This window comes from Puma concolor, chromosome A2 (genome assembly GCF_028749965.1).
Source record: "Puma concolor isolate L17-30 chromosome A2, mPumCon1.1.hap2, whole genome shotgun sequence".
NCBI classification, from domain to species: domain Eukaryota; kingdom Metazoa; phylum Chordata; class Mammalia; order Carnivora; family Felidae; genus Puma; species Puma concolor.
Genome location: NC_141668.1, coordinates 110,778,647 through 110,806,089, shown reverse-complemented (window position 1 = coordinate 110,806,089; position 27,443 = coordinate 110,778,647). Strand labels below are relative to the sequence as shown.

General features: G+C 50.2%; 1 protein-coding gene and 2 long non-coding RNA genes across 3 annotated transcripts in view; 1 reads left to right on the top strand and 2 right to left on the bottom strand.

Moving 5' to 3' along the window:
* The window catches only part of LOC147583412 (uncharacterized), a 380,385-nt gene that overhangs the window by 12,833 nt on the left and 340,109 nt on the right, over nt 1-27,443 (top strand). The gene's annotated exons all lie outside the window — the stretch shown is intronic.
* The window catches only part of LOC147583421 (uncharacterized), a 192,158-nt gene that overhangs the window by 92,515 nt on the left and 72,200 nt on the right, over nt 1-27,443 (bottom strand). The window lies entirely within an intron of this gene.
* LOC147583424 (uncharacterized) lies at nt 741-26,942 on the bottom strand. The gene is made up of 10 exons (XM_086680459.1): nt 26,765-26,942; nt 24,213-24,322; nt 22,914-22,945; nt 20,134-20,221; nt 17,899-17,933; nt 16,084-16,168; nt 12,272-12,306; nt 10,699-10,792; nt 5,163-5,235; nt 741-1,444 (listed from the first exon to the last, which is right to left on the bottom strand). The coding sequence occupies exons 1-10, from the start codon at nt 26,940-26,942 to the stop codon at nt 1,149-1,151; spliced, it is 1,026 nt and encodes a 341-aa protein (XP_086536585.1). The 3' UTR covers nt 741-1,148.

Below are 27,443 nucleotides of genomic sequence, written 5' to 3'. Positions count from 1 at the left end.
GGATTCATCCTGGATCCTTGCCCCCAGCTCTGTTCCTGGCTTCTGGATCAAGGCCTGGTTTCAAAGGAGCCCCTGGCCCTGGACCACCTACCTATCAGCTCACTTTTGTTCTCCAGTGTTGTGAGGATTTTCTCACTTTGTATGGATCCAGGATGCAATGAAATTACATTTTCATGAGAGCACTAATTATCTTGTGGTGAAAAGTTCGCCATAAAGCCAGAAGCCCTGGGGTGCCTGGGGGGTTCAGTGGGTTAAGCGTCTGATTCTTGGTTTGGGCTCAGGTCATGATCTCACTGTTTCTGAGTTCAAGACCCATATCAGGCTCTGTGCTGGTGGCATGGGGCCTGCTTGGGATTCTCTCTCTCTCTCCTTCTCTCTGCCCCTCCCTTGCTTGCTGTCTTTCTCTCTCTCTCTCTCTCAAAATAAATAAACTTAAAAAAAAAAAAAAAGCCAGAATCCCCTCCTCTGTATCACACCCCTCGGCCTCACTCTGGCCAGGACTCAGGTGGCCCCCAGGCTGGGTGGGGGCAGGAGGGGCTTTGAAAAGGCCACTTGGAACCCAAGAATTTAAAGTTTACCAAGACTGATTTCAAGCTTATTGCCAGGGAAATTATTTTTTTGTTATTTCGTATAACTTTCTAAGAAATTCTGAAGAATTTCCTTAAAGGCTACTTAGGTTCATAACAGTTGTCAACATTCCTAAGTAACAAGTGAAAACATCACACCAAGTCTGTCCTGAATCTTGGAGCACGATGGGGACGTGTTTGGAAACTTATGAATGCCTTTCAAGTATGGCTTCCAGGTGGAGTGAGGCGCAGGGGTGGTCAAAGTCTTTCCGTGTAGCACAAGTCAGGGTGCGCACAGGCTCCCTTCTTTCCTTGACTCTGGATGCAGGACCCAGCAGTCCGCTTGGAGGAAGCCGGGCCATTGGCTGCCACTGGTGCCTGCATAGAGTCGAGGGCTGTACTGCATCATGAACATGGCGGGAGCGCCTGCCGGCCTCAGGCCAGTCAGGCATCATGGGAGTCGGGGTGAGAGCCTGCCCTGGACTCAGGGGCTTCCGTGGCAGGGTGGACACAAGTTGTGCTGACAGAGATATCCAGGTTGACCCTGGTCTCTCCCTGAGCATCGAGCGGGCCCTCTGCTTCCTAGCTGGATGGCGATGCCCGGCCCCAAGTCACCTCTTTTATCTGTCCTGGAAGCTGGATGTCCTCTCCATTGCACACCTGCCCATCCGCAGGCTTCCTGGTGGTGGTGACAGTGGCAGGCTCCTTGCTGTAGACCTGCTGCCTCTCCAAGGGGACATCCATGTGTGGCACATTCTGGCTGCTGGAGGGCAGTGTGTGCAGGAGCCTGAGTTTCTCCAGGGCTGCCTTCTGAGCCCAGATCTCTAAGGCCATTGGTGTGTGGACAGCCCATTTGGCCAGTGTGGGCTCCTTGGCTCCTGCAGAGCAAAAGAAAGTGCCATGAGCACCTGAGGGCGGTGAGCAGAAGGCGCGCCCAGTCCTTGGCCCCGGGTGCAGAACCGGCCCTCTGCAAGGAAGGCCAAGGACAGGTTCCTGGTGCAGTCCGTCCTGACATCTTGCCAGGAGGGCAGCTGCTTCTGCACAGAACATCTGTGTCTGCACACACAGCCCTGCTCAGCGGGTCAGCGGGAACCCTCCTCCACCTATCCCCCATGCTGGGATCCCCGTACTGGGCATCTCCTCAGACCCAGCAGCAATGCTCATGGCTCCTGGTGCAGCGGGCAGGCATTTCCCCACCCACACCCAGGATGACTGGCGGTGCCCACGGCCTTGTCCACCAGTTGTGGGTGCAGCACTGGCCCAGCCCACCAGCCACGTGCACGTCCCAGGCCCACCTGTGCCAGTCCTCAGTGATGTCAGACTCACACCTGCTCATGTGACAGGGACCTCACCCCACCACATGTGGTTTTCAGTCGCATTTCCCGGAGGATGGCAGCAGGTACGCACTTGTTTGTGGGTCTTCTGGGTTCCCTGTTCCCTGAAGTGCCTGGTCATCATGTGTCTACGTTTTTCCTGTTGGTGTCATAGTACTTTGTGTCCTGGACACCAATTTTTGTCAGCTATGTGTTACAAATATTTTCCCAATTTTTGACAGCCTCCCTTTGTATCTGGGAGTGATCTAATTTCTGTGTATCTTCCTTTAGGGACAGTGCCTTTAAGAAAATCTTGCTTAAGGACCCTCAGTCACCATGAGGACATAAGGACAGTACCAGGAGTGCCTGGGGGGGCTCAGTCTGTGAAGCATCGGACTCTGGGTCTCGGTTCAGGTCAAAATCTCACGGTTTCCTGGGATCGAGCCCCGCATCGGGCTCTGTGCTGACAGTGCTAAGCCTGCTTGGGATTCTCTCTCTCTCCCTGGCTCTCTACCCCTCCCCTACTCTCCGTCTCTCCCAAAATAAATAAATAAATTAAAAAAAAGAAGATACTACCAAATATTATCTTCCAGTTTGTATAGTTGTCCCTTCAGGCATTATGTCTTTAGTCCACGTGGAATTAATTTGTGTAAACGGTACAAGGTGGGGTCTGGTTTCATTAGTGTTATTCCCACACGGCACCAAATGTTTCCTCGTTTATGAAACAATCTACCCACCCCTGCTCGTCAGTCGCCCCACACCAGAAACAGTGTCCCTGTGCCCACTGACGTGCTCGCGGCCCCTGCAAGCCACCACACCAGGCCCTGCGCTTATTTCTGCACAGACACCACTCTGTCTTTGATTCACAAGCTTCGTGGAAGCAGCCCAGCCAGACATCCTAAATTGCTCCTTTTCTGCCTCTTGGCATTCTTGATCCTTTGCAGTTCCACACACATCTCAGACACAGGGTTTCGAGCTGGCATCCTGCACTGGCCTCTCTGGGAGGCCCGGCACGCACTCCGTGAGCTGTGTCTGTCCGCACTCATCAGGCTCCTTAAAACGTCTCTCTGCAAGTTTTATCATTTTCTCCATGAGTCCGGCGTGTCTTTTGTTAGGTCTGTTCCTAGGGACATCGCTTTCTAAAAATGCTACGAAAATGGTCTATTTTTCACTCCCTAACATTCCTTACTTCTGTGTGAAGTGCCTGTTTCACTTTCGCCTTCAAACGTGCATCAGCCAGGAGGGCAGCCCTGCGCTGATGGCTCCCTGTACTGCAGGCAGGACTCCACTCTGCTGTAGCTTCCGTTACAATGAGTGTAGCTAGTCGATATTCCCTGGAAGGACTCCCCTTTTTTATCGCCAAATATTTAAAAACACGCATTTTATTTGTCTCTGGAGTGTGCCAGCTTGCTCACGACATATCTACAGTCTCATTTGCCGTTCCTGGACTCACTGGACCCGAGTGTGTGCGGGTTTGCAGTGCAGGGCCCTCAGCCCCACTGCCTCGCACAATGCCCCCCAGCAGCCCTCCTTGTGGGGGACTCCGCTCACACCACAGACCCAAGCCCCACCTCCGGTCACGCTCTCCACCTGTCGTCCCTTCTTTGAGTGTCAGGTAGCTTCTCCAGTTCCAGCTTCGAGCTCACGAACTCCAACTGTGACCCGTGTGCTACAAAACCCTCAGTCAGCTGCCCCACGTCAGTGGTATTTTCTGCAGCTCTAAGTTTTATTTGGTTTCTCTTCAAATACACATGCAATTTAAACAAATTTTCTGTTCTCTTCAGATGGTTTTCCCTTTGCCTGTCGTTTCCCCAAACAACAACCACAGTTACTTTGCATTTGGTCCTTGAGCCCAGCTCCCATGTGTCTTTTTCAGTGGTGGCCTTGGCCTCCATGAGGGCGTGGCCATGTGGGATGAGAGCGGCTGGTATCTTCCCAGCTCCTGCGAGGGGAGCGCCTCTCGGCACCTGCAAACGGCTGGTCCACAATCACTTGGTGTTAATCCTCAGCTTGAGGAGTTTGGGGATTTTCTCAGCTCCTTTCGGCTCCAAGGTTCATTCTTGTGTCCTGTGGGAGCGGAGCACGGGGTTCCTCCGGGCTCACCACTACAATGCCATTTGAGTAGCCATTTGAGTCCTGATTTTACAGGATGACTTATTGGCCTTCCATTCTGGCTGTGCCCTGAGCTTGGGCCTGTCTCTCCCTTATGTGAGGCCGTGAGAATCCGGCTCACCAGGGAGGCAGGGGCCTTTGGGACATAGGCTGCAGGTGCCCACGGGGCTCTCTGTGGGTTTTTTCTTTGCCTCCGTCCCTGGCTGAGGACGCCTTGTTCTTACCTGTCCACAAGCACCACACCCACATGGACAGTGTGCACATGCATGTGCCCGTGGTGTCAGTCCACTCAGGAGCCAACCTGCCATGTACCCAGACCTGAGGCTCAGGCTCCCTGTCACTTATGCCACTTGCTTGTATTTTATGTTTCTTAAAAATCCAGCTTTGGCCCTTTCTGGAATCACGCAGAAATCAAACTCACCCTCTCAGCCTCCACCTCTTTTCGAGAAACAGGAGCCACTGACTCCTGCGGCCACAGGTGTGTTGAAAGGTCAGCCTCCACCTCTTTTCTAGAAACAGGAGCACTGGAGAATTGCACTGTGAGCTCTGAAGTGGTGGTGGCAGTAGGAGGTGTCATCGTGGCCAAGGGTAGGTAGTTGTTTAAAAGCGGAGTGGTGAACATTTCCTTAGATGAGGTGGGGCCGTCTCAGAAGGACTCTGGAAGGGTCAGGCGAGTGAACAACGAAATCACCGTGCATTTCGGCAGACAGCGTGCGGGTGGTGGAGTCTGAGCCTCTAACAGAGCACATCAGGCCTTTGGTTCCAGTCACTAGTCAAACTCTCCGTGGCCCTCGCTCTGGTGCCATCATTAGGCTGGCCACCCCTGCACGTCAGGGTCCATGGCTCACATCGGCAGCCACAGCAACGCCATCCAGGGCCAGCTCCTACCTTGCAGGCACTCTGCCAGCGGGGCGTTCAGCCCCACGTCTTGCACCTGCTGCTTTGTAGCACACAGAGCAGGTGGTGGGGCTAGCGTGGGGACGCCAGGCACCATTGGCAGACACTACGTGAGCCCAAGCTTGTCCTCCTTGCCACTGACACAACAAGCGTCCTAGCCTTTGACTCCCCACCGGTGATTTCTCCCTCTCCTTGTTTTTCTGGAGAAAACATTTTCCTCTTTAGGGAATCAAACTTGGGTGGATGTCAACTCCCACACTGTGTGATGTCTTACCTGAAGCTGGGCCTTTGCCCTCAGCACTGTCTCCTTCCACAGGCAAACTCATTTCCTGTTGGTCCTTTGAGACCTGCAGAGAAATAACAGGAAATACGTGACATGGCATCTCTCGCACTGCCAAAGGGGACAGAATGTAGCAGCAAGAGCACAATTTGGAGATGGAGCCACGACGGGCTCTGGGACACTGGCAGCCATCTCGCCTCTTGAGTTCAGAGCACTCACTTGTATGTGGGGCTGCTGATGAGGCTGCGCTGGGGGTGGGGGCTGGCTTTTCCCTCTGCACGCGCATCAGGACAGAGACAAGTGGGGCTTTTTCTGATGATCAGGAGGGTCTCCTGGGGGCCAGCAAAGCCTATTTGGACCATTGGCATGGGGGGAAGACACAACACAGGCCGCCTCGTCTTGCTTGGCACCTTCTCTGAACAATCTGCTTGCTGGTGGTGAGTTCTGGCTACCCAGGGGCCCCAAATGTCTTCACACCATCTCTCGAAAGCAGGAGGTTTCTCCCTTGCCCTGGTGCTACTGGGCCTGCTGACGGTGACTTCAAATCCCCTGCACAGACGACAGGGGAGAGCCTGGCTCTTGCCAAATGGCCGGGGACGGTGCTCCTTCTGACTTACAGGGCTGTGTGCGGTGGGACTGGACTGTGCAGCTGTGCACAACTTTCCTTGGAAGGTTCTGCAAGTCCAGTGTCTCTAGGAGATCTCTAAACCCGTACATGCCTTTGTCCTCCTCCCAGAGCCAGCTCTTGAGAATTAGTCAAGATACAAACTGAGGCATGAATGAGGTTAAACAGGAAGGAAATGAAAGGGGAACCTCATGAACAATGGCTCCCTGAAGAAGAGGAAGCAAACGGCAACAGACTGCAGAAAAGCCAGGCGTGAAGACAATGCTGTTGAGATGGACAGGCCCCCAGGGGACCCAACGCAGAGGCAGTTGTGGGAGCTGAGGTGGGGGCAGGGCTCCGACGGGTAAGAGGTGGGGGCGCCGGCCACAGAGGGCCACGGAGTGGGCAGCAACCTGGTAGAGGCAGGACGTGTAAGAAAAACCCACAGAAGGAGGTGATGGTGCTTGGAAGCAAAGGTGATCAAGGTATTACTGAAATGATGCCCCAGGGAAGCACACTGTTTGTTTAGAATGAAAACAGAAACACAATGGAGCCGGGCAGTGGAACAGTGGAGGCCTGCCTGCGGGGTAGAGATTTGTGGGGAGGTGGTGACACGTGTTCTCAGAGTGCACATCGGCATCCTTCACCTGAGGACAAAGCCAGGGAACAGGAAGCATGAGAGATTCGTCCTCCACAGATGTGACCACTGTGCTAAAGAGAGCCTTTGGGGTCAACTATTCCAGACTCTGAAGCCAGACCAGACATGGTGCACAGCACCAGGGAAGAGATGCTGTCCAACTCTCCTGAGTGAGTGGTGTCAACAAAGCAGCGACAACACACCCTCGGTCGTCCTGTGGCTACAGGCCAACAGCCTTCATTCCTGTGCAGGCAGTAGGGACTCTGTACTCCAAAACTTGTCTGTTGTGCCTTTTGGTTGGTCTGGTCATGTCCCGAGGGGCCGGCACAAGGGCTCGCTTGCCCTGGCCCCCTTGGCGGCAGCAGCTGTCTTTGGGAGCATCTAATGGGACACTTATTCCCCCTATTTGCGGCCAGACATTGAAGGAAAACACTGGCTGACCACAGAGATAATGAGAGAAACTTTGCAACAACAAATACATGTTTTGCAAAAGTAGCTTGGGAGAGTCACAAACTGATAGTTCAACAAGCAAAGATCTACAATCCCAAGCAGTGGGAGAATCTCATGTCCAGACTTAACCACATTATAATACTCAGAATATACAGTTCTCAACAAAAAATTATAAAACATCCAGAGAAACAGGAAAATATGGCGCATTCAAAGGAGAAAAATAATTTGACAGAATTTCCTGGAAGAAGCCCAGACATTTGAATTAGTAGTCAAGGACATTAGGTCAGTTATCTTAAATGTGCTCAATGAGCCAAGGTGAAGAATTAAAGGAAGCCATGAAAATACCGAATGAACAAAAAAGAAAATCAATAAAGAGATAGAATTACAAAAAAGAACCAAATTCTGCCACTGAAAAGCGTGAAATTAAAAATTAACTAGAAGAGTTCACAACAGAGCAGGAGAAGAAAGGATCGGTGAGGCTGAAGATTATTGAAATTCTCCAACCTGAGGACCAGGGAGAAAAATGGAACAAAGGAAAATGAAGAGCACCTGGCGGACCTGAGGCCCAGAAGAAGAGAGGGGGCAGAGAGAAAAAGTATCTGAAGAAACACTGCCTGCACGCTTTCCAACTCCGATGGAAGATACGGATGTACACATCCAAGAAGCTCAACAAACTCCAAGCAAGATAAACTCAGAAGGGTTCACACCAAGACACAGCACTGCCAGATTCTCAGAACCCAAAGAGAGGAGTCTGAAAGCATTGAGAGAGAAGTGGTTAATCACATACAAGGGGCCTCAGTAAGATCAACAGCTGATTTCTCATCAGAAACCATGGAGTCCAGAGGGCACCTTTCAAGTCCTGGAAGGAAAATCAATCTGCCGACCAAGAATTCTAAATCCAACAAAACCGCATTTTGGGAATAAAGAAGAAATTAAGATGTTCCTAGATAAACAAAAGCTGAGAGAACTCATGAGCAACAGACCTCCCCTACAAGAAATGCTAAAGGGAGATATTTAGGCTAAAACAGAGGCTCTAGACAGTAGATGAAGTAAAGTACGCCTGGAAAGATAACCACACAGGTTGAGACATAAGCCAGGATTGTCGTACTTTGGTTTGTAACTCCTCTTCTTCTCTAGGTGACTTAAAAGACCAATTCACAGAATAATTATAAATCTTTCTTAATGGGCACACAATGTGTAAAGATGTAACAATATAAAGGAAGAGGTAGGAAGATGTATAGGATCAGAGTATATATTACCGAAATTAACGTAGTACTATTCAAACTAGACTCTTATAAGTTTAAGGTATTAATTGTAATCCCCAAGGTAACCGGTAAGAAGGTAACTAAAAAGTATAAGCAAAAGGAAAGAAGATGGGAATCACAATGGCACAGTATGCAAATTCAACTAAATACAGAAAGGCAGTAGTGGAGGAAGTATGGAATAAAAAGTATACGAGACATACAAAAAATAAATCAGTGGGGGAAAGAAGGTCCATTTGATGTTTAGCGAAAGCAGCTGGAACAACAGAAACCCACCTGGAACTGATGAAGCTGGATGCCTACCTCACACTAAACACACCAATGACCCACAGAGTGAGGACTCAACTCTCAAAATCAAATGTTGAAAATTAGTAGTGGAAAGTATAGATGACTGTCGTTTAGAAGATTGGGTTCAAGATTAAACGAGACCAAAAAGCATTATCATAAAATATGCACAAGTGTGAGTGTGACTCTGACTCATCAAATGTTGAGTTCAGCTAAGCATCGAGTCGAGTTGCTGTGACACTCTATCTGTAATTCACCCAACTAATGAGGCGTTTGTATCAAGCATATATACAGAACACAAATAAATCTATAAGAAAAGCAGAAACAGGCCAGGAGGAAAATGGGCCAACGACAAGAGCAAGCACTTCCCACAGAAGGAAATTCACATGGCTAATGCACATTCAGCACCATCGGTGGTGAGGGGAAGGCTGGGAGGGATCGTGAGCCGCCAGCCGCACCACTAGGTGCCCCGGGTGTTGGGGACGACACGGACCTACGGGGCTCCGAATATGCATATGCTTCTGCGGGAGTGCAGACCGAGCACCCCTGTAGAAGAGTCTGGCCTTGTAGAAGAGATGGCCTACTGCTCATCACAGAGACCCGCACGGGGGCACACGTCCTGCTGGCCCACAGCAGAGGGGAGTTACAAGAAGCAGTCCCAGAAGGAAGGCAAATGAGCTCGGCCACCCAGGACAGGGAACCACCGTTTTGACCGAGAGGTGATTCCCCCAAATTCCAAACATCACATACACACTATGTCCTTTCTGTGAAATAAAGAGTAACTGATGTGTTGTGAGCATCTATTTTTTAGGAATACGTATGATGTGAAACACTGAAGTGAAAGGAAAACATGACAACAAAGAGCGTGGCCAAGCCACGTACACAGAAGCAGACCACACGTGGCTGGGCCACACAGAAGCTGACCACATCAGGACCCTGCCTTTTTTTGGGGGGTGGGGGGGGTGGGGGGGGTGATGCTTCATCTGTTGCCAAAAATAAATAAAATACTGAGTAAACTTAGGAAGCAGGTAATGCAGAGATCAGTGATGAGTCTGTGTCCTCAGATGAGGATTATAATTAATGGGCAGCAAGGTCCAAAGCAGGTGTGATGGGGGATGGGGGTTACCATTTACTGAGCACCAGTCCCAGCTGGACACCGGCAGCAGGACTCGGGACCCCACACAGAGTCCATGCATATCTTGCAAGCGTGGAGACCCAGGCACTCCAGGAGGTTAAAGAACTTACTCTGGGCTGTGGAACCAGTCACGCCTGCACACCAGAGTGGACTCCAAGTCCAAGTGTGTCTTATGGCGCCCATTTCTCTCTAATGACTCTGCTAAGAGCTACGGGCCTTGGGGTCGCCCGCAGAGGGGTGGGCCTGGCGTGAAGTGGGGGCACACAGGGTGTCAGGATTAAACGCGGGGTCCAGAATGAGCAGAGAGGAAGCCCCAGCCCGGGGAAGGGCGTGAGTTCAGTGAATGTGCATGGGCGGCTGAGCACCAGGGTCTGAGGGCCCTCTCAAGTGCAGTCAAGCTCGAAGCCGAGGCTTCCAGCACATTGTCTGGAGCCTCGTGCTGTTACAGAAGCAACTCAGGCCCCACTGGCTGGGTGGCCTCGTGAGCCACTCTGGAAGGGAGCACACAGAAGGATGGACGGTGGGACCCGGGTCCTCCACAGCCCTGCCTTGCTGGGTTCTACACTCACTTGCTGGTGAGGCTGCCACCATACTGTGTCTACCTGTGTCTCCTGCCTGGCCACACAGGCCACCCCACATGCCCTGTCCTGGGGCCATGAGCGTATCATCTGCAGGCTTCCTCACTCAACCCCGTGTGTGGCTCACACGCTCTGTGTTGACCGTCAGTTATACACACCCCTTCTCTATCCCAACATTTATCCCCAACATTTATTATGAAAAACTCCAAACACACAGAAAGTTGAAGGGATTACACAGAACACCCTGAAAACACCCACTGCTGAGAGTCTATCACAGCCGGCATTCTGCTCTGTGTCACCTACCACGTGGCCATCACCAGCATGTGGCACCAGAGCACACATACGAGGCTTGTTTTAGGGACACCTGTCTGGGGACTCTGCTTCTCACACACACGGGCCCCTGTCAGGAGCGTGATCTGCTCTCGCTTCTCCTCCTACTCCACACACACCGTCGGTGCTCTTTGTGTAGTGGCCCAGGCACCCAGTAAATGCAGAACACCAGTGCGACCAGCATCCAGGTATGGTGCTGAGCCCAGCTTACGAGGGAGCCCCAAGCCCTACATCTGAGCACAGGCTCACCTTCAGCGGCAGGTGGTCCTCTGTGCCGGCAGCCAAGGTGGGGTGTAGGGTGAAGTCACTGGATGGCGACGAGGACACCTTGCTCCCAGGTAGGCTAGGGCAGAGCAGGGAAGGAGGAACACATTACAGAGCAGGCCCTCGCTGGGCGGGCTAGCACGTGGGGACCCTGCAGGCTCCACGGTGTCCGTGGACGTCTCCCCGCTGGGGCCCCCTCTTATCTGCAGGCTCGGGAGCAGGCAGCGCCTGGAGGCTGAGTGCCAGAGGGGGTCTCGCGCCATAAACATGCAGAAGGTTCATGCGAGAAGGACACTGCAGGCTTCCACCACCAGCGGAAAATTAAAACAAGCCACCCGGTGGATTTCTGCTGACAGAAATGCCTTTAAAACCAGACAGAAGCAGCTTCACCTGCATGATGGACCCTCCCCCTTATTCATATATTCACTGTTTGGCTGATTTGTACCTAACCAGCAGACCATACACCCTAGACAGATAAACAGCCGGACAGAAGTACTCCCAATAAGTTTGTCTGCCAGCGACCGCCAGGAACACAGGCTGCATTAAGTCCTACAAGGTTTCCCCGTGATCGACGTCCCAGGGAGGCCCTGGGTGGGTGGGCCTCGAGGACTAAGACTCGGGTGAGGCCTCAGGAGCAGGCCACGGAAGGTGTCTAAAGTGCTAGCTGCTCAACTGGGTCCAAACTCTTTGGTTACCAAAGAAACATTTTCTGCAACAATCCCTGCAGGCCAGAGTGGGAGGTGTGTGTGTGTGTGTGTGTGTGTGTGTGTGGTGGGTGACATTCAAGTAAATAACTTGCCCTTTTTAGTTTTACTTCAAATGCATTAAAGGGCACTTGGTACAAAGTTACTGAGGTTGTGAAGTCAGGATACAATATTCAGACACTTACAACTGCGAAATATGCCCCAGAACCATCCTTCCAGGAACAGAGGGAGCCTGTGCTCACCGTGTGCTCAGGGAAATGTAGGGGAGACAGCACGGACCTCGCTGACACGGGTGCTGTGAAGCCTCCTGTTACTCACACTCCAGGAGAAGATGACGTCTTGTCAAGGGGACGGTAGTCACCGTGTTTCGCTATACCTGATTTACTCTCTAAAATGTGTGCTTGAAGCTGGGCCACGATGTGAAAGGGGCCACTCTCTGTCTTTGTGGCACAGGAGGGGCAGAGGCCGTGTGCTCCCCAGGGGCCTGCGAGGTGCGGTCACCCACCTGGCACACGGCGAGCCCTGCCACTGCTGTACACGGTCATGGACCGCGGTGGCCTCTGCAAGCGGCACATGCTCACAGACAGAAAGTAGACGGGCATTGCTCACACCTGTGCGCTAGCTCACATGTTACTTGTGAAGAACCTAGAGAGGTCTCATCGCAAGCTCCAGTGAGCGGAGTATGGCGAGCCCTTCGGGGGGCAGTCCGCATCTGTGACGTCAAGGGAAACTGGTTTGTCTTCGATCACGTCATCACAGTACCCCAAGGTTTCCCACAAAAGACTGTGTTCCTTAGGAATCATGGTGGAGGCTTTGAGACACGGGAAGCACCTGCAGGAGGCTCAGAGACTCACCTGAGGGCAGATAAAGTCAGGCTGCTGTCTATATCCTGTGAGGGAAGAAATGATTGTTCACAACAGGAAACAAGATGGAGTGGTCAATGTCGAGCTTATTGTTAAACAAAACCCACATTCTTTATTACCCGATTTGGAGCAAATATCCTCAGGGTCCCGGGGTCAGGGAAGGGGTCTGTGAGGGAGCGCACTCCACAGCCAGTGCCCACACTGGCCAAGGGGCCCGCTCAGGACCGGTATGTGTCACACGCGGCCACCAGTGGGCCCTGACCTCTGTGGCAGGTCTGCATGCGGGCAGCTGCCAAGACTGAGGCGCACAGAAGAGGGGCTGCCTGAGGACTCGGAGGGCTGAGGGGAGACACCCCAGGAGAGTCTGACCTTGACAGCACCTGGGTCTCAGGGCTGTCAATACCTAAGTACGGTATTTTTTTTTTTTTAGTTGTTTTATTTTTTAAAATATACATCCAAATTAGCATATAGTGCAACAATGATTTCAGGAGTAAATTCCTTAGTGCCCCTTACCCATTTAGCCCATCCCCCTCCCACAACCCCTTCCGTAACCCTCTGTCTGTTCTCCATATTTATGAGTCTCTTCTGTTTTGTCCCCCTCCCTGTTTTTATATTATTTTTGCTTCCCTTCCTTTGTGTTCATCTGTTTTGTGTCTTAAAGTCCTCATATGAGTGAAATCCTATGATTTTTGTCTTTCTCTGACTATTTCACTTAGCATAATACCCTCCAGTTCCATCCACGTAGTTGCAAATGGCAAGATTTCATTCTTTTTGATTGCCAAGTAATACTCCATTGTATATACCACATTTTCTTTATCCATTCATCCATTGATGGACATTTGGGCTCTTTCCATACTTTGGCTATGGTTGATAGTGCTGCTATAAACATTGGGGTGGATGTGTCCCTTTGAAGCAGCACACCTGTATCCCTTGGATAAATACCTAGTAGTGCAATTGCTGGGTCATAGGGTAGTTCTATTTTTAGCTTTTTGAGGAACCTCCATACTATTTTCCCGAGTGGCTGCACCAGCTTGCATTCCCAGTACGGTGTTATTTTTATTTCACAATGGATATCTGGTTGTTCCAGGACCATTTGTTGAAATTTTCACTTCTCCCCAAAGGATTGCCTTGGCCATAAATGTGAAGGCTTACTTCTAGAATTTTTATTCTATTCCATTTCTATTCCATTGACTACACTAACCTGATTACTATAACTTTTTAGTAAATTTTGAAGTCAGATTGTATAATTCTTCCAATTTTGTTCTCTTTTCAAAATTGTTCTGGCTACTCTAGGTACTCTGAATTTCCATGTACATTTTATGACCAGCTTGTTGGTTAAAAAAACAACAACAACAACACACAAAAAAACAGAACCTCCTAGGAATTCAATAGGGATTGTACTATGTCCATAGATCAGTTTTGGGGGAAATGCTATCTTAACAATATTGAGTGTTCATATCCATGAACGTTGTATATCTTTCCATTATTTTAAATGTCTTCAGTTTCTCTCAGCAATGACTTATAACTTTCAATGTATAGACTTTACTACAGTTTTGTTAAATTCATTATTGTTAATGCTATTGTTAATAAAATAACTAATATCATTTTCAGTGGCATTTTTGCCAAATACAGAAATATGATTGGACTTGCTATTTTTTTTAACAATACAAAGTCAAAAGATTTATTTTTTAACAACTGTTTCCATTCAAGATAATGGCAAATTACATAAAACATTTCTAGGTCAGCCAAGGCAATGGAGAAATTTTTACTTTGACCACGTGGTGGCAATTTGCTGTGGAGCTAACTGGAGGCACACAGAGGTTCCTGACGCCAGGTAGGGACTGTATTTGATTTCAGGTGTGCTCTGGATAACACTGAAGATAAATGTCCCAGAGCTTACTGGAGAGCACTTTACCTGCCTCTTGCAAAACTATTTCATCACTAGGAGTTTTGTTTTTTGTTTTGTTTGTATTTTAGAATCATGTTGTCTGTGATCAACACAGTTTCACTTTCTATTCTTTATTCCTTTTTCCTGTCTTATTGCACCAGCTGGAACTTCAGTACATCCTTGCCTTGATCCCGGTTTTAAGAGGGATGTACTCAGTCTTTCACCAGGAAGTATGTCAGTTGTATTTAATAGGTGTATTGCATAGGTCAGAATGAAGATCTTTTCATTTCATTCCTAATTTGTTGAGAATATTTTTTTGTCACACGTAAGAGTTTCTTATTGGCAACTCCCTCTCTGAATTGACATCGCCATATTATTGTCATTTATTGTTGGTATTTTGTATAATGTCAAATAATTTTCACATAGCCATGGTACTTAATCCTGTATGCTGCTAGATTTGGTTTGCTAACACTTAATCAATGGTGTCTGTCTGTGTTTTCTTGAAGGATTTTTGCCTCGTGATATTCTTTTGGGATGACATTGTCTGGCTTTGGTATCAGGTTGGAACTGGCCTCACAGAACAGGTCTCCCTTCCTCTATATTCTGAGAGGGTTTGTGTCATTATTTTTTAAAAATTCGGTAGAATTCGACAGTGTTGGTAATTTGTGTAAATTGGCTGGAAAGGTAACTACCTTTCTTAAGTGAGAAATGCATTTTTCAACACTGGAAGATTTAGAACGAATATACAAATGTTTAAAAGCTCCAGACCCCATGCTATTACGACTGTGGCACTAGAAAGCCATATGACCATATCTGGCATATACAGTTTTGAAAACAGAAGAAAATGTATCCTCAGGGGTGTGGGGTGGGGAGGGTTTAAGCCGGTGGGATCCTAAAGCTCCACGCACACCAAGAGGCGAGCCCAGCCATCAAAGTGGGATGATGATCTATCTCAGATAATCCACAGAGGGATTAAACGTGATGATGGATGACAAGTGTCCAGCAGAGTGACAATGAACGGTCACAGCGTCCTTGGATTCCTGAGACAGGATGGGAATAAGGTGGCCCTGAGACTGCTCTACTACACATTCTAGAGGCGAGCTCCAGAGCCACACACCAGAGAGAGGGCTTCCACATGTTCACCTGGACACACATTATAACCAGCGGGGGTACATGGCCCTCACGGTCATACATGGTCAACACCCCACATCTTTGCTTCTTGAGATGTGTCCTTCATGTCACTCAGAAGCTGTGTGGCCACCACCACCCAAGAAGGGATGGCAGGGATGGGGCGCCAATAGATGCTATCACTGCCACAGCCAACACTGTGACCCCTGGAATGGAGCATCAGCCTGGTCTCCATGCATGTAAAGTGTGTACTTGTTGGAAGGCTTGATGGGAGAGAGTGGCGGGGAGGGGTCATGCCATAATTGTGTTGGCTACGGTTTAAGCTGTGACTTGGCCAGTCACACACAGTCCCCACTGAAGACCGGCCTCCAGCATCTCCAACACGGAGCTCTGACTCCAGGCTCTGCAATGAACACAGTGGACCAGGTATGTCCCTCCGCCCTTCCTGGCCAGAATCCTGCCAGCTTGCTGGAGTGCACACATGTCACCCAAGCACACGTGTGATGCTTCCGTTCCAGTAGCACCAATTTTTCCGTCATGTTTCTCTGCTCACACACATGCCCTGTGTTTTAGATCGTTTGTGCTGCCCGCCTTGTTTCCCTTTATCCCCCTCCCACCACTGTCCTGTTCGAGCAGTGTCCCCAGAGGACACCATAAATGCCTTAAACCAGTCAGACAAGCAGGTCCAAATACTGTCCTGCCCTTGCTCTTGTGGGGAGCTTAGACTCAGCACTGGACCCCACCCCTGTGTTTGAGGCTCACGCACGCACGGCCGTGCCTCACTTACCATCACCCACGAGTCCTCCATGAACGTGTTGGTGGAGGAGGGTGGACCTGAGTGCACATCCGGCAGCAGGTGGTTGAACTTCACTCTGTGGGATGGCAGGGGGAAGGGGAGACACTCATCAACAAGGACGGCCATTGCTTCCTGGAGGGGATGCTGATGGCTGCCGGAAACCACAGGCCACAGCATCACACAGCCTCCTTACCGCCCTTTCCCCTCATGTCCACTGCATGGTGGGAGACCCCGGGAGGGCAGGGGAGGAGCACCTAAAGGGAGAGTTGCAGGAGCAGCAGGGGGTGTCAAGAAGGGGTGCCCCTGCAGATCAGGAGGGGATTTGGGAAGAGACCCTGGGTTTGGAAGGAAAGAGATGTTCAGGAATTACCAAGAGCAATGGTGGGGATGTAGGTCGTGGGACACTCAGCTAACTGAACTGTGCAAGTGGATTGAACAGTGTCCACCAATGACCTCACGTTGCTGTAAGGGGGGTTTTCAGATGCAGCGACTCTAGCAGCTCAAGGTGTCATCACCTGAGCCCAGGGTCAGCCCGATGACCGCGTCCGTGCAAGAGGACAGGCCCTAAGCCCAACGACTGTGTCCGTGCAAGAGGACAGGCCCTCAGCCCAACAACCACATCCGTGCAAGAAGACAGGCCAGCCCTCGGCCCGACGACCGAGTCTGTGCAAGAAGACAGGCCTTCCGCCCGACTACCACATCCATACAAGAGGACAGGCCCTTAGCCCAACGACCACATCCGTGCAAGAAGACAGACCCTTAGCCCGATGGCCGCGTCCATGCAAGAGGACAGGCCAGCCCTCGGCCCGACAACCATGTCCGTGCAAGAGGACAGGCCCTAGCCCGACTACCGCGTCTGTGCAAGAGGACAGGTAGGCCCTCAGCGGGATGACCACTTCCATGCCAGAAGACAGGTAGGCCCTTGGCCTGACGACCGCATCTGTGCAAGAGGACAGGCAGGCCCTCCTGGTTCGTTAATTTTCAATCATTCTTGCCAGAAATGGGCAAAACGGGAAAACTGAAGAGACAAAGGGAAAACAGCATCAGGTACGAGCCAGGGAGAGAAGCCAAGTGCAGGTCCTATGACTGGGGACATGTCGAGGTGAGTCCGGCTCCAGCCTCCACAGCAGTGAGACGGTACATTTCTATTTTTTAAGCCACCTGTTTTGTGGTCCTTTGTCAGGGCAGCCCTGGCAGACCGAGACCCTCACCCCAATGTGAGCATATTTCTCATTTCTCCATGTTCTGAGGTGACTTTCCACACTGGTACAGTTTCAAAGTGGAGACCAAGTGCACGTTTTAAAATGTGTGCTTACCCTGGGTCGTGACCTTCATAATGGGCCACTTTCTGCTTCTGTGACTTTGCAGGGGTGCACTTTGGGTGCGTGTGTGCCTGCAGGGCTGTCCTCTGTGTGACTCCTCGCAGGCTCAGAATGAGCAGGCATGCATGGCTCAGGAGCGACGGGAAACTAGGTATTATCGGAGGTCATAAAAAGGAGGCTGGGACCCGCTCCCCACACGTTCTCCGACTGACAGAAGAAATGAGCGCTGACGCTGGCGTGCTAGTTCAGATGCGAGTTGTCCACAGGGAGAGAATTACTACATTTCCCCAAGCACGTGGAGCGCAAAAGGTCCCTGCGTAGCTGTACGTGGTACTGTTACGTTAAACAGAGTTATTTCCTACTGTGTTGTCACATCATTTAAAAATATCCCATCAGAGATGAGTCACTTTCCAAAGCAATTTGACTTAAGATGGCGTAGCCATTTTCATTCAGAGAGAACAAGTCCAACAAGCTTACAACCTACCTGTGTGAGGGTGATTTCAGGTCACCTGTGGCTGCCTGTGGGGGTAAAGGAAAAAGAAGAAGAAATTGTTGGTACTGAGGCTATTCGTAGGAAATCAAGTCCGTCATTAGTTTCAGGTGCGTCTGGCTCAGAGCCTTCCTAGGAAGGGGTCTCTGTGTGGGGGTCGCTGTGTCAGAGGTTAAGAATACATTGAAGATTTTAAGAAACTGTCAAACTACTTTCCACAGTGGTATCACTGTAAACCCCCGACGACTTTGCACACCTAGCTACGGGCCTCCGGTTCCTCTGTGTCTCCCGCTCCTGGTGCCGGTAGCCTTTCCCAGGGAGCCGTTCCAACTGTCTTACCGTGGCTTTAGTTGCACTTTCCTAGTGGTGAATGATGTTGAACATCTTGTCAGGTGATTATCTGCCACCCATATGTCCTATTTGGTAAAGTTTATTAGAATCTTTCCCCCATTTTAAAAATGGGGCCGTTTTCCCCTATTAAGTGTTGAGAGTTGTTTATTTATTCTGGATTTAAGTACAGGGTTTGCAAATATTTATTCCAACCTGTGACTTACATTTTTATTTTTGCAGTGGTGAATTCTGAACAGGAAATGCTTTCTTTTATAAAAAAGTCAAATTTTCCATTTTCTTCATAGTGGTTTTGGTGCCCATATTAAAGAAAACTTTGTCTACCTCAAGATCACAAAGGTTTTATTCTGTTTTCTTCCTAAAGTGTTATAGGTTAGCCCCTAAATTCAGAACTGTGGTTGATTTTGAGTTATTTTTGTGTGTATGCTGAGAAGCAGCTATTAAGCTCTTCCCCGCCCTCTTTTTTTGCATATGGTCATCCAATTGTTCTGGCACAGCTTATTAAATATACTCTCATCTCTCCCTGTTTAATTATCCTGGCACCTCGGTTTAACACCCACTGATCGGGTTTTATTTCTGGACTTTCTATTCTGTTCCCTTGACCTGCATGTCTACCCTCACTGGGCACACCACCCTCACGGCTCACACTGTCCTGACTACTGTAGCTTGATAGTTCATTTTTAAGTCAGATTGAGTAAGTCCTCCAATTTGCTGCTCCTTTTTCTAAATTCTTTTGGTCACTCTACGTCCTTTGGATTTCTGTATCTATTTTAGGGTTGGCTTGCTATTTCCTTAAAGAAAAAAGCTTGCTGGAAACTCAATAGGGCTCATGGTAATTATGTAGACCAATTTTGGGGGGAGTTTTCTATCATGACAATATTTTGCGTTCCAGTCCACGAATATTCTAAATCTTTCCGTTTATTTGGATTGTGTTCAGTTTCTCTCATCAATAGTTTGTAGCGTTAAGTATACACATTTGGTGCTTGTTTTATTTTATTTTATTGTTTTTAATGCTATTACAGATGGAATGGTTTTCTTAATATCATTTTGAGATTTTTCATTGTTAGTATACAGAAATATAATGGGGGTTATTATATTCATTTTGTATTCTACCACCTTGCTGAGCTATCTTATTTCTACTATATCTTTTGCAGATTTGTTAGAAGCATGTTTCCTGCAAATAAAATCAGGTTCATTTTCAAATCTATATGTCTTTGTATTTCTTGCTGTATTACACTGGCTGGAACTTTAGTAAAATGTCAAATAGAAGTTTGAGGTGGACATTCTTGCTTCAGTCTCAATCTATGAAGAGCAGACATAAACAGACAGACACACACACACCCCTTACTCCACGTCTGTGTCCTATAGTTATTCCCTAACACTTTTTTAAGAATGGACAATTTCAAACACCCAGAAAAGTGGAAAGGATTGTACAAGAATGCCCAAACACTCAACTTCTAGGTTCTATCATCATTAAAATTTTGCTGTGAATATTTCTTTTTAACCATGTGACTATCCATCCATCATTTTATTTTCTGGTGCTTTTCAAAGCCAGCAGGACACAGACATCAATACCCTTCGTTAAAGCACACGGATGCCACTTCAGTCTTCGCACACCCAGATTGCATTGCATTTATCTCTTTCTCCCCCCTTACACACACACACACACACACACACACACACACACACACTATAAGCCCTACAGTTAAGGATATTTTCTGTCAGTGTTTCTTCTCTTCTCCCTCCACCTTTGTTCCCATACGAGTAGCATGCCTGGGTACTGAGTAAATGCTTCAAATCAGTCAAACAAGCAATCCCAAGCGTTTTCTGTCCTCATTCCGGGGGCAGCCTGAGACCTTTCACGTGCCCAGCGGCTCTCACCTGCAGCGGGGAGCTCTCCTGGCACGTGGTGATGGTGGATCGCAGACCCGGGCACCTCGGCTGCGGCGGGGCCTCCTTGCACTGCTCTCTACAGGGATGGGGCAAAAGGGAGGACAGACTTCCATGAGCAAAGAAGGGCCTTGCTTTGTGTAGTGAGCTCAGAGAGCACCGCTGACAGCTGCAAAGCTCCATGCACTGGCTGCCATCGTGACATGCTCATCTGCAGAGCCTCAGAGTGAGCAGCTCCTGGGAGGCCGTCCGTGTGCCCTCGGGTTGGCTGCACAACGGAGGACACGGCGCAGGAGCACCATCCATAAAGGTCTATGACTGCTTGCCGGTGGGAGGCCATAGGGGCGCTTCTTCCTGCTGTGGCACCCCCACGCTGGGCCACTGCGTTCTTGAGTCTGTGGGTGCAGCAGGGCTCAGTTACAAATGGACAAAGTGACCTGCCTTGGAGACCATGGCATTGTCACTTTGTGCTCATTCCTTGCGGCAACTGTAGGAAACTGAGGACTGTCCTTGATTACCCAAGTAGGTCCAATGCAATCACACGAATCCTTAAAAACTGAGAAATGAGGAAAAGGAGGAAGTCCGAGAGATCTAAAATATGAAGAGACTAGACCCACCATTACCAACTTAGAGATGGAAGGGCCACGTAGCAAGAGTGGGAAAGCAACAGCTGCACTGGCATTCTCTATCTGCCCGGAAGCAGACTCTTCCCCATAACCTCCAGAAAGGAGGGCTGACCTGGTGAGCCGTGACTGTTGCCTTGGGAGGCACCAGTCAGGGACCCAGCTGAGCTTGCCAGGCACATGACCCACAAGCACTTTCAGACGAGTCTTAGTTCAAGCCACTACATTTGTGGGAATTTGCCAGATAGCAATAAAAATTAATACAAGCCACTTGATGGACATTAGCTGAGCAGAACACCTGTAGAATTAGGCAAGAAGTATCTTCACACGTGTGATCCTACTTTTGCAGCAGATTAATGGTCCAGAGGAAATACTCCCAATAAATTGGTCTGATACCTACTAATAGAGAGAAGCACCTTAGAGAGTGCTACACTAAGTTCTCCCCTAAAATATACCAGTGACTTACATCATGGAACTCCACAGGCACTTACTGAGTGGATTTTTCTTTTGGGGGGATTGACAGAGTGCCACGTGATTTAAAGATACTCTTTGATCTCTTGGAGCTGACATTCTGACAGTGGGCTTTGCCTAACATGTAAGGCTGTGAGTGTCCAGGTCAAACTAGGGACACTTCTGCAGGAAAGAGAGGCCGCTGGGACAGATGGCCCAGCGCATTGAGAGGGCTTGTCTCTCAACACAATCGACCTTTCAATACAAAGGTTAGCAGCTCACTTTCCAGTTGGAGAAGGGAACACTATAGTGATTGAAAATAAGGAATAACATTCCAGAAATGAGGAATATGGTCCCTCCCAAAGATGAAGTAACTCATACTCATAAAAATTATGTTTCTTTTTCTTTTAACTATGTCCACAATGTATGGAATTTTTTTTTAAGTTTATGTATTTATTTTGACAGAGAGAGGCCTTGGGGAGAAGGGGCAGAGAGAGAGGCAGAGAGAATCCCAAGCAGGCTCACTGCTGCCAGCACAGAGCCCAATGTGGGGCTCAACCCCACAAACCGTGAGATCATGACCTCAGTAGAAACCAAGTGTCCCATGCTTAACCGCCTGAGCCACCCAGTGGCACCACAATATATGGAATTTTTAAAAGGGGCTCTAAAGAGTTGAACAATGTGATTACAATTTTATAAAAACAAAGCACTGTGAGTATAACTCACAAAATAATACTAAAACAGAACTTGGAAGACAGTCCTCGGAGCACCAGCAGTGACTGCAGTGCGTGGGGCGGCCAGAGACTTGAGGTCCCCAGTTCCTGCGCAGTGTCCACACCGACTGCCCGAAAACGGGGTTAGTCTCAGTTGCTTCTAGAGGCGGCTGGCCCCCAGGCTGGACAGGGCGAGGGGAACGTGCTCAGATTGTACCTAAAGGACCGCAGTGTGGCAATGCTTCAAGTGAAACTCCAAACGACCCAGGTTTTCCCAGAAGCATGGCTACCGGGTGTCTAAGGACACAAATGCAAAAGGAATGAGCGGATTCTTTGGAGGGATTCCCGATCCTCGGTCAAGAACCAGCACCAGCCCTGCGACCTGCCCAGCTCCGCCAGAACATGGGAGTCGCCCCCCACCCGTTTCTGCGAGGGCCGAACTTCCGACAGCACCACAGAACTGGGGCACTTCCGGCCCGCTCCCCCAGGGGAGACCGACTTCTGGGGCAGTTTCAGGGCTTGGAGCTGAGGCCATGCGGCTCCGCTCGCTCCCGCCTCTAAGGAATGTTTCCTGTAACTCCACTTCGAACTCTGCCTTTCTCAGAACTGCATGAAAACTATTTTAAAAATTATACGGAAACTAAAAACGTGGAGGAATTGTCAACAACTATGAAAACTAAAGAATGCCGAGGGCGTTCCCCTGCTGGACGTTCAGGGTGAGGCACAGCCGGAAGAGGGTCTCCTGGGGGAGCCGGGGGCACTAGGTCCTGGGCAAACCCACCTTAGCCCCTGTCTCCGTGAACACACAAATTCAGGACGGCTTGGAAATCAAAATGCAAAGCGAATAAAGCTGGTGAAAACACTAGCACAGAATGTGGAGATTTGTATAACCTTGGAGTAACGAAGACTTGTTCAAGCAAGACAATTGAGAGCATATAGTATTTGTCAGACAGATAAAACAACTCTAGTAAGCTTACACACTTACCTACGTGCAGACAGACTCAGGTCATCTTCTTGCTGTGAGCAATAAAAATTCATAACGTGAAAAAGTTGTTGACACTGGGCTTAGTCTTATACACGATTCAAGTCAGTTATTAGTTAATTTTGAGTAATGGTGCTTCAGCGTCCCTGGGTCCTAGGAAAGGATCTCACTGGGGGATAGCACCCCTGTCACATGAATACCTGTGTCTTCACTTCTAATAGTTAAGAAACTGGAAGTGGGATTGCTGACTTCAACGGTGACTATACATTTCACTTTTTAAGAAAACACCAAACTGCTGATCAGAGTGATATAATTCGGTATCTGCACTAGTAACGTAGGAGCCTTTCGATCTACAGCTTCACCAACGCTTTTTATTATTGGTTCTTTTGATTATAGCCATTCTACTGGATGTGTAATGGTATCTTACTGTGGTTTTGTGTTTTCTTAATGGTAACTGATGTCGATGTGCTTATCTGCTACCGTGGATCCTCCTTGGTGAACAGGTGGTTCAAATCTTTTGCGCATTTAAAAAGTTAAAACACTGGGTCATTTTTCTTATAATTAAATTTTGAATTCTTTATATATTCTGGGCACAAGTATATGATTTGCAAATATTTCTGCCTTTGGCTTATGTTTTCATTTTCTTAATGGTGCTCGTTTGAAAAGCAAATGCTTTTAATTTTGATGAGAAACAGCTGCATTAATATATGGGCCTAAAAGGAGTCAACCCTGCTGGCTTGATTCTGTGGACAGTGAACGTACAAATGATATAACACACATGCACACCACACACCAAACACACATGTACTGCGCTGCACACACACACACACATACACTGCATCACACACACCATGTACACATGCACACATACACATGCACTGCATCACACACATGTACTCAGTCACACACGCACCGTATCTCACACTAAACACACACACACGCACAAAACCACACACACATGCACTGCATCACATACTATGCACACACAACCACACACATGTGCATCACATTATACACATCATGCACTCACACGTGCAAACATGCAGTGCATCTCACACCAAACACACGCACACACACACACTGCATCACACACACCACATACACATACACACATACACCTGCACTGCATCACACAACGTGCGCGCGCGCACACACACACACACACACACACACACACACGGAATCAGAGAATTGTGCCAACACAGAAGCAAAGGACTGTGAGAAGTTCCAGCTGCAAGGTGACACTGGGCGCTGCCCCAGGCCTGGATAGCGCAGATGGTGAAGCAGAGGGGCACCCGCTACCTGTGGCATGCTTATTTTGAAGGACAGCTCTTTCCTCCCCGCTGGAACTTTTGGAATCTTTTGACAGCGTTTCTGTATCACATACTCATATGTGCTCAACTTCTTGAACACTAGAGAGGAGAAAGGCGGAAACAGGCAGTTACAATTACGCAGGCGGGCAGAGTGGCCCACAGGCCACAACCCGGTCTTCCAGGGCTTCCCCCCAGGGTGCCGGGAGCTGCCTCCTAACCTGGGGCGCTGGGGGGCTGCTGCATGGCCACCCCGGGGCCCACCTGGCCTGTGGGAGGCAAGCAGTAGCTCGTCACAGCCCCAAGGCTGCTGGCGCCCCGTCCCAGGAACAGCTACCCTGCGGCCTTCCAGGCCCACAAAGCCAGTGTGGACCCGGACGCTGGCTCCGGCACTGTGGCAAAAGCACCCCAGGTCACTGAAAGGACATCTGAGACCCGGGTCTGTCAACAGACAGCACCGTCCACGAAACGGGTTCTGTGCCTGCTTCAGCAGAGGCACCAATCCTCCCACTTCTCTCCCTAAAACCAACAAACACGAGGACAGATGGCTTCTAGTTATTTCTGGAAAGGGATAAGGGCCACCCACAGAAGCCTAATTGCAGCTGGAGGGGCAGGCGGAAGGTGGGCTGCCCCCCACACCCGCGTGGAGCCCGTTCCCTTCCCTGGGTGGTTTGTACAAGGGCATCTGTCTGTGTTTGCTTTGGCTACCTGATGAACTACACCTGGCTCTTACTGGTTCTCCCACCTCCCCCAGAACCTGTGTGAGGGCGTAATTTGCATCTGGCCACATGCTCGCGAAAACACTAGTTCTCTGGCAGGGATTGCAGGGATGGCTGCCATCACCATCAGGTGGCAAGTACACACTGTGTGTTCCCCAGAGCTCACACTCGTCCTGAGTCTTGAGCAAACACCTTCATCTGACAGTAACGAGAGGAGATGTGGCTGGGGAGGGAGGCCAGAGTGCAGTGTGCGCTGAATGAGTGTCTGCCGTGTCCCCTCCAGCGACACTAGGCGTCAACACAGCAGCCCGGGGCCGCTGGTCTTTGGGATGCTCTGCCCCCCGCTTGTGTGGAGGCGGCTTTCCCCACACCCCTGCTGCTGGTACCAGACATCTGTGCATCTTCCTGGGAGGGCTTGCCCTCACCAATGCTGCACTCCACTCGTGCTGCAGTGTCAGGATGTCCTTCCCCCAAACTTCAAAGAGGCATCCAGCTGCCCACAGCTTCTGACAGGCCCCCCAGCAGCCCCTACCCCCCACCTCAGGGTATTTGTGTCACGCCATCCCTTGGAGAGTGGGTGGCCCCAGCGCCTTGCACAAGAGGTGAAGGGCGTCACTTCCATGACTGGGCTACAAAAGGCCGGCTGCCCCCTCGTGCTGGAGTGTCCTGGTGGGAGGAGGCACCGGCCAACAACTCACGGGGAACGGAGGCCAGGAGCTGGCCTGCCAACACCCTGGCGTTGAACCTAAACGCGGGTCCCAGTCGGATGAGACCACAGACCTTCCTCACACCTGGAGGAAACCTTGTGGCCGAGCAGGGCCAGTGGACCCAGCTAAGCTATGCTGAACCCATGACCCACAGAGACTGCAAGGTGATAACTCTGTTACTTCAAGCAGGGTAAGTTTATTATAACAATAGCTAATATCCCAACTTTTTCTGGAAGTCTGTGCTTTGCTGTCCAAATACCCTGTAAACAGCACCTTGAGCCATAAGCTCCGTGTGCATCTCCCTCCCCTACCCCCACAGTGAGTGTGGCACCACCACCCTCCCTGTTGCCTGGGTTGGGGCCCTCTGGTCCCTGTGCCTGGATCTCCCATTGGCCATCTGTCCCGTGGACCTGTTCTCCAGTCTCACGTCCGTCTGTCCTGAGTGGCCGCAGTGGACTTCTGGACCTGCCCAGCTTGCCACCTGCTGGCTGTACTGTATGCTGCAGCTGGGGCACTGTCCCCAAATTCACCCTTGTCCCCATTGGCCGGTGCGTGGAAGCTTTTAGGATAAGGGCCTGGGCTGACCCACCTCTGGCTCCGGGTGCTGATTCCGGCCCTGGCTCTGCTGAGGACACTCCCTGTGCCAGACCCGCTCTGGCAGCCACATAGGGCCCCCGCTGCCACCTTCTCCCTTGCAGAAGCCACAGAGAGAATTCATGCCCTCCCCTGGGCCACGGCGTGGTGGGGCCTGCTGCACGCAGTGCCGCGTGGACTCCAGGAAACGGCCAGTGTCCCTGCAGCAAGCTGGGTCAGCAGATACCCTGTCGCTGGCTCACTATTTTTCATTGTTAGGACTTGGTGCTTCTCTAAATCCCCCGTTCTTTTTTTAATGGTGCCTGTTCCTGCCTCACACGTTCTGCTCCCTTATCTAACTTACTCCTAGTCCCTCTCGTGTCCTCTGCAGGCCTCAGAGCAGAATGAGCCCTGCTGTCCCTCTAGGGGTGTCTCTTCCTGTCATTTGTCTGATGTGCTCGTTTCTAGCAGGGGCCGGCAGACCTTGTCTTGGGCCACGTGGGAACGCAAGGGACAAAGACTGGAGTGGGGGTCAGGACACATACTTAAGAAGAGGTGGAAGATGAACAGGTATCCAGGCAGCAGGAGGCTGAGAGTAGACAGCAGCAGGACGGACACCCCAATGCCCAGGACCACCAGGGCCTTCGTCTTTACAGGGAAAAACGGAAGGAACAGCAGCCAAGTGTCCTTGGGCACGTCTGCGGAGGCAAGGGAGACATGCATGCATCCAGCACCTGGGGCATGGCCAGCCCCTTCTTGGGAGGTGGGGGAGGGTGAGCAGCCCAAGGAAGCCCCTCCCCCACCCCAGTGTGTGGCCTACCTCACCCAGGTGCCCTTGCAGCCCCCTGACTGAGGTGGGTGTCACAGCCCCACTTTACGGGTCTGGAAGGTGAGGCTGGGAGAGGATAACTAAGGGTCCGGGTTGCAGAGCCTGACCCCCTGCCTGGCTGAACCCCCACCCTGTCCCAAGGGCCATGCCACTGTGCCAGGCCCTCCCTGTTCTCAGTCAGCCACCCTCACAGGGAACTGCAAGGCAGTAGCCAGCGCCTTGGGACATTTCCAGGACTTGGTCATCTGGGCCCCAAGGGCTGTTGACACTTCTGAACTTCGGTGTGAGGAAAGCACTGAGGAATCTGCAGGCAGGCCCATGGAGATGGAATCCAGCTGAAATGCTCTCATCCCACCACACAGTCTGGGAGGTACTGATTCCAGTCCTTTACGTGG

Coding starts and splice junctions, on each gene's coding strand:
- LOC147583424 (XM_086680459.1), bottom strand. CDS start 26,942: ATGCATGTCTCCCTTGCCTCCGCAGACGTGCCCAAGGACACTTGGCTG. Junction 16,169..17,898: donor CTGAAATCACCCTCACACAG/GTAGGTTGTAAG, acceptor GCCATCCCACAG/AGTGAAGTTCAACCACCTGC. Junction 5,236..10,698: donor AGGACCACCTGCCGCTGAAG/GTGAGCCTGTGC, acceptor ATTTCTCTGCAG/GTCTCAAAGGACCAACAGGA.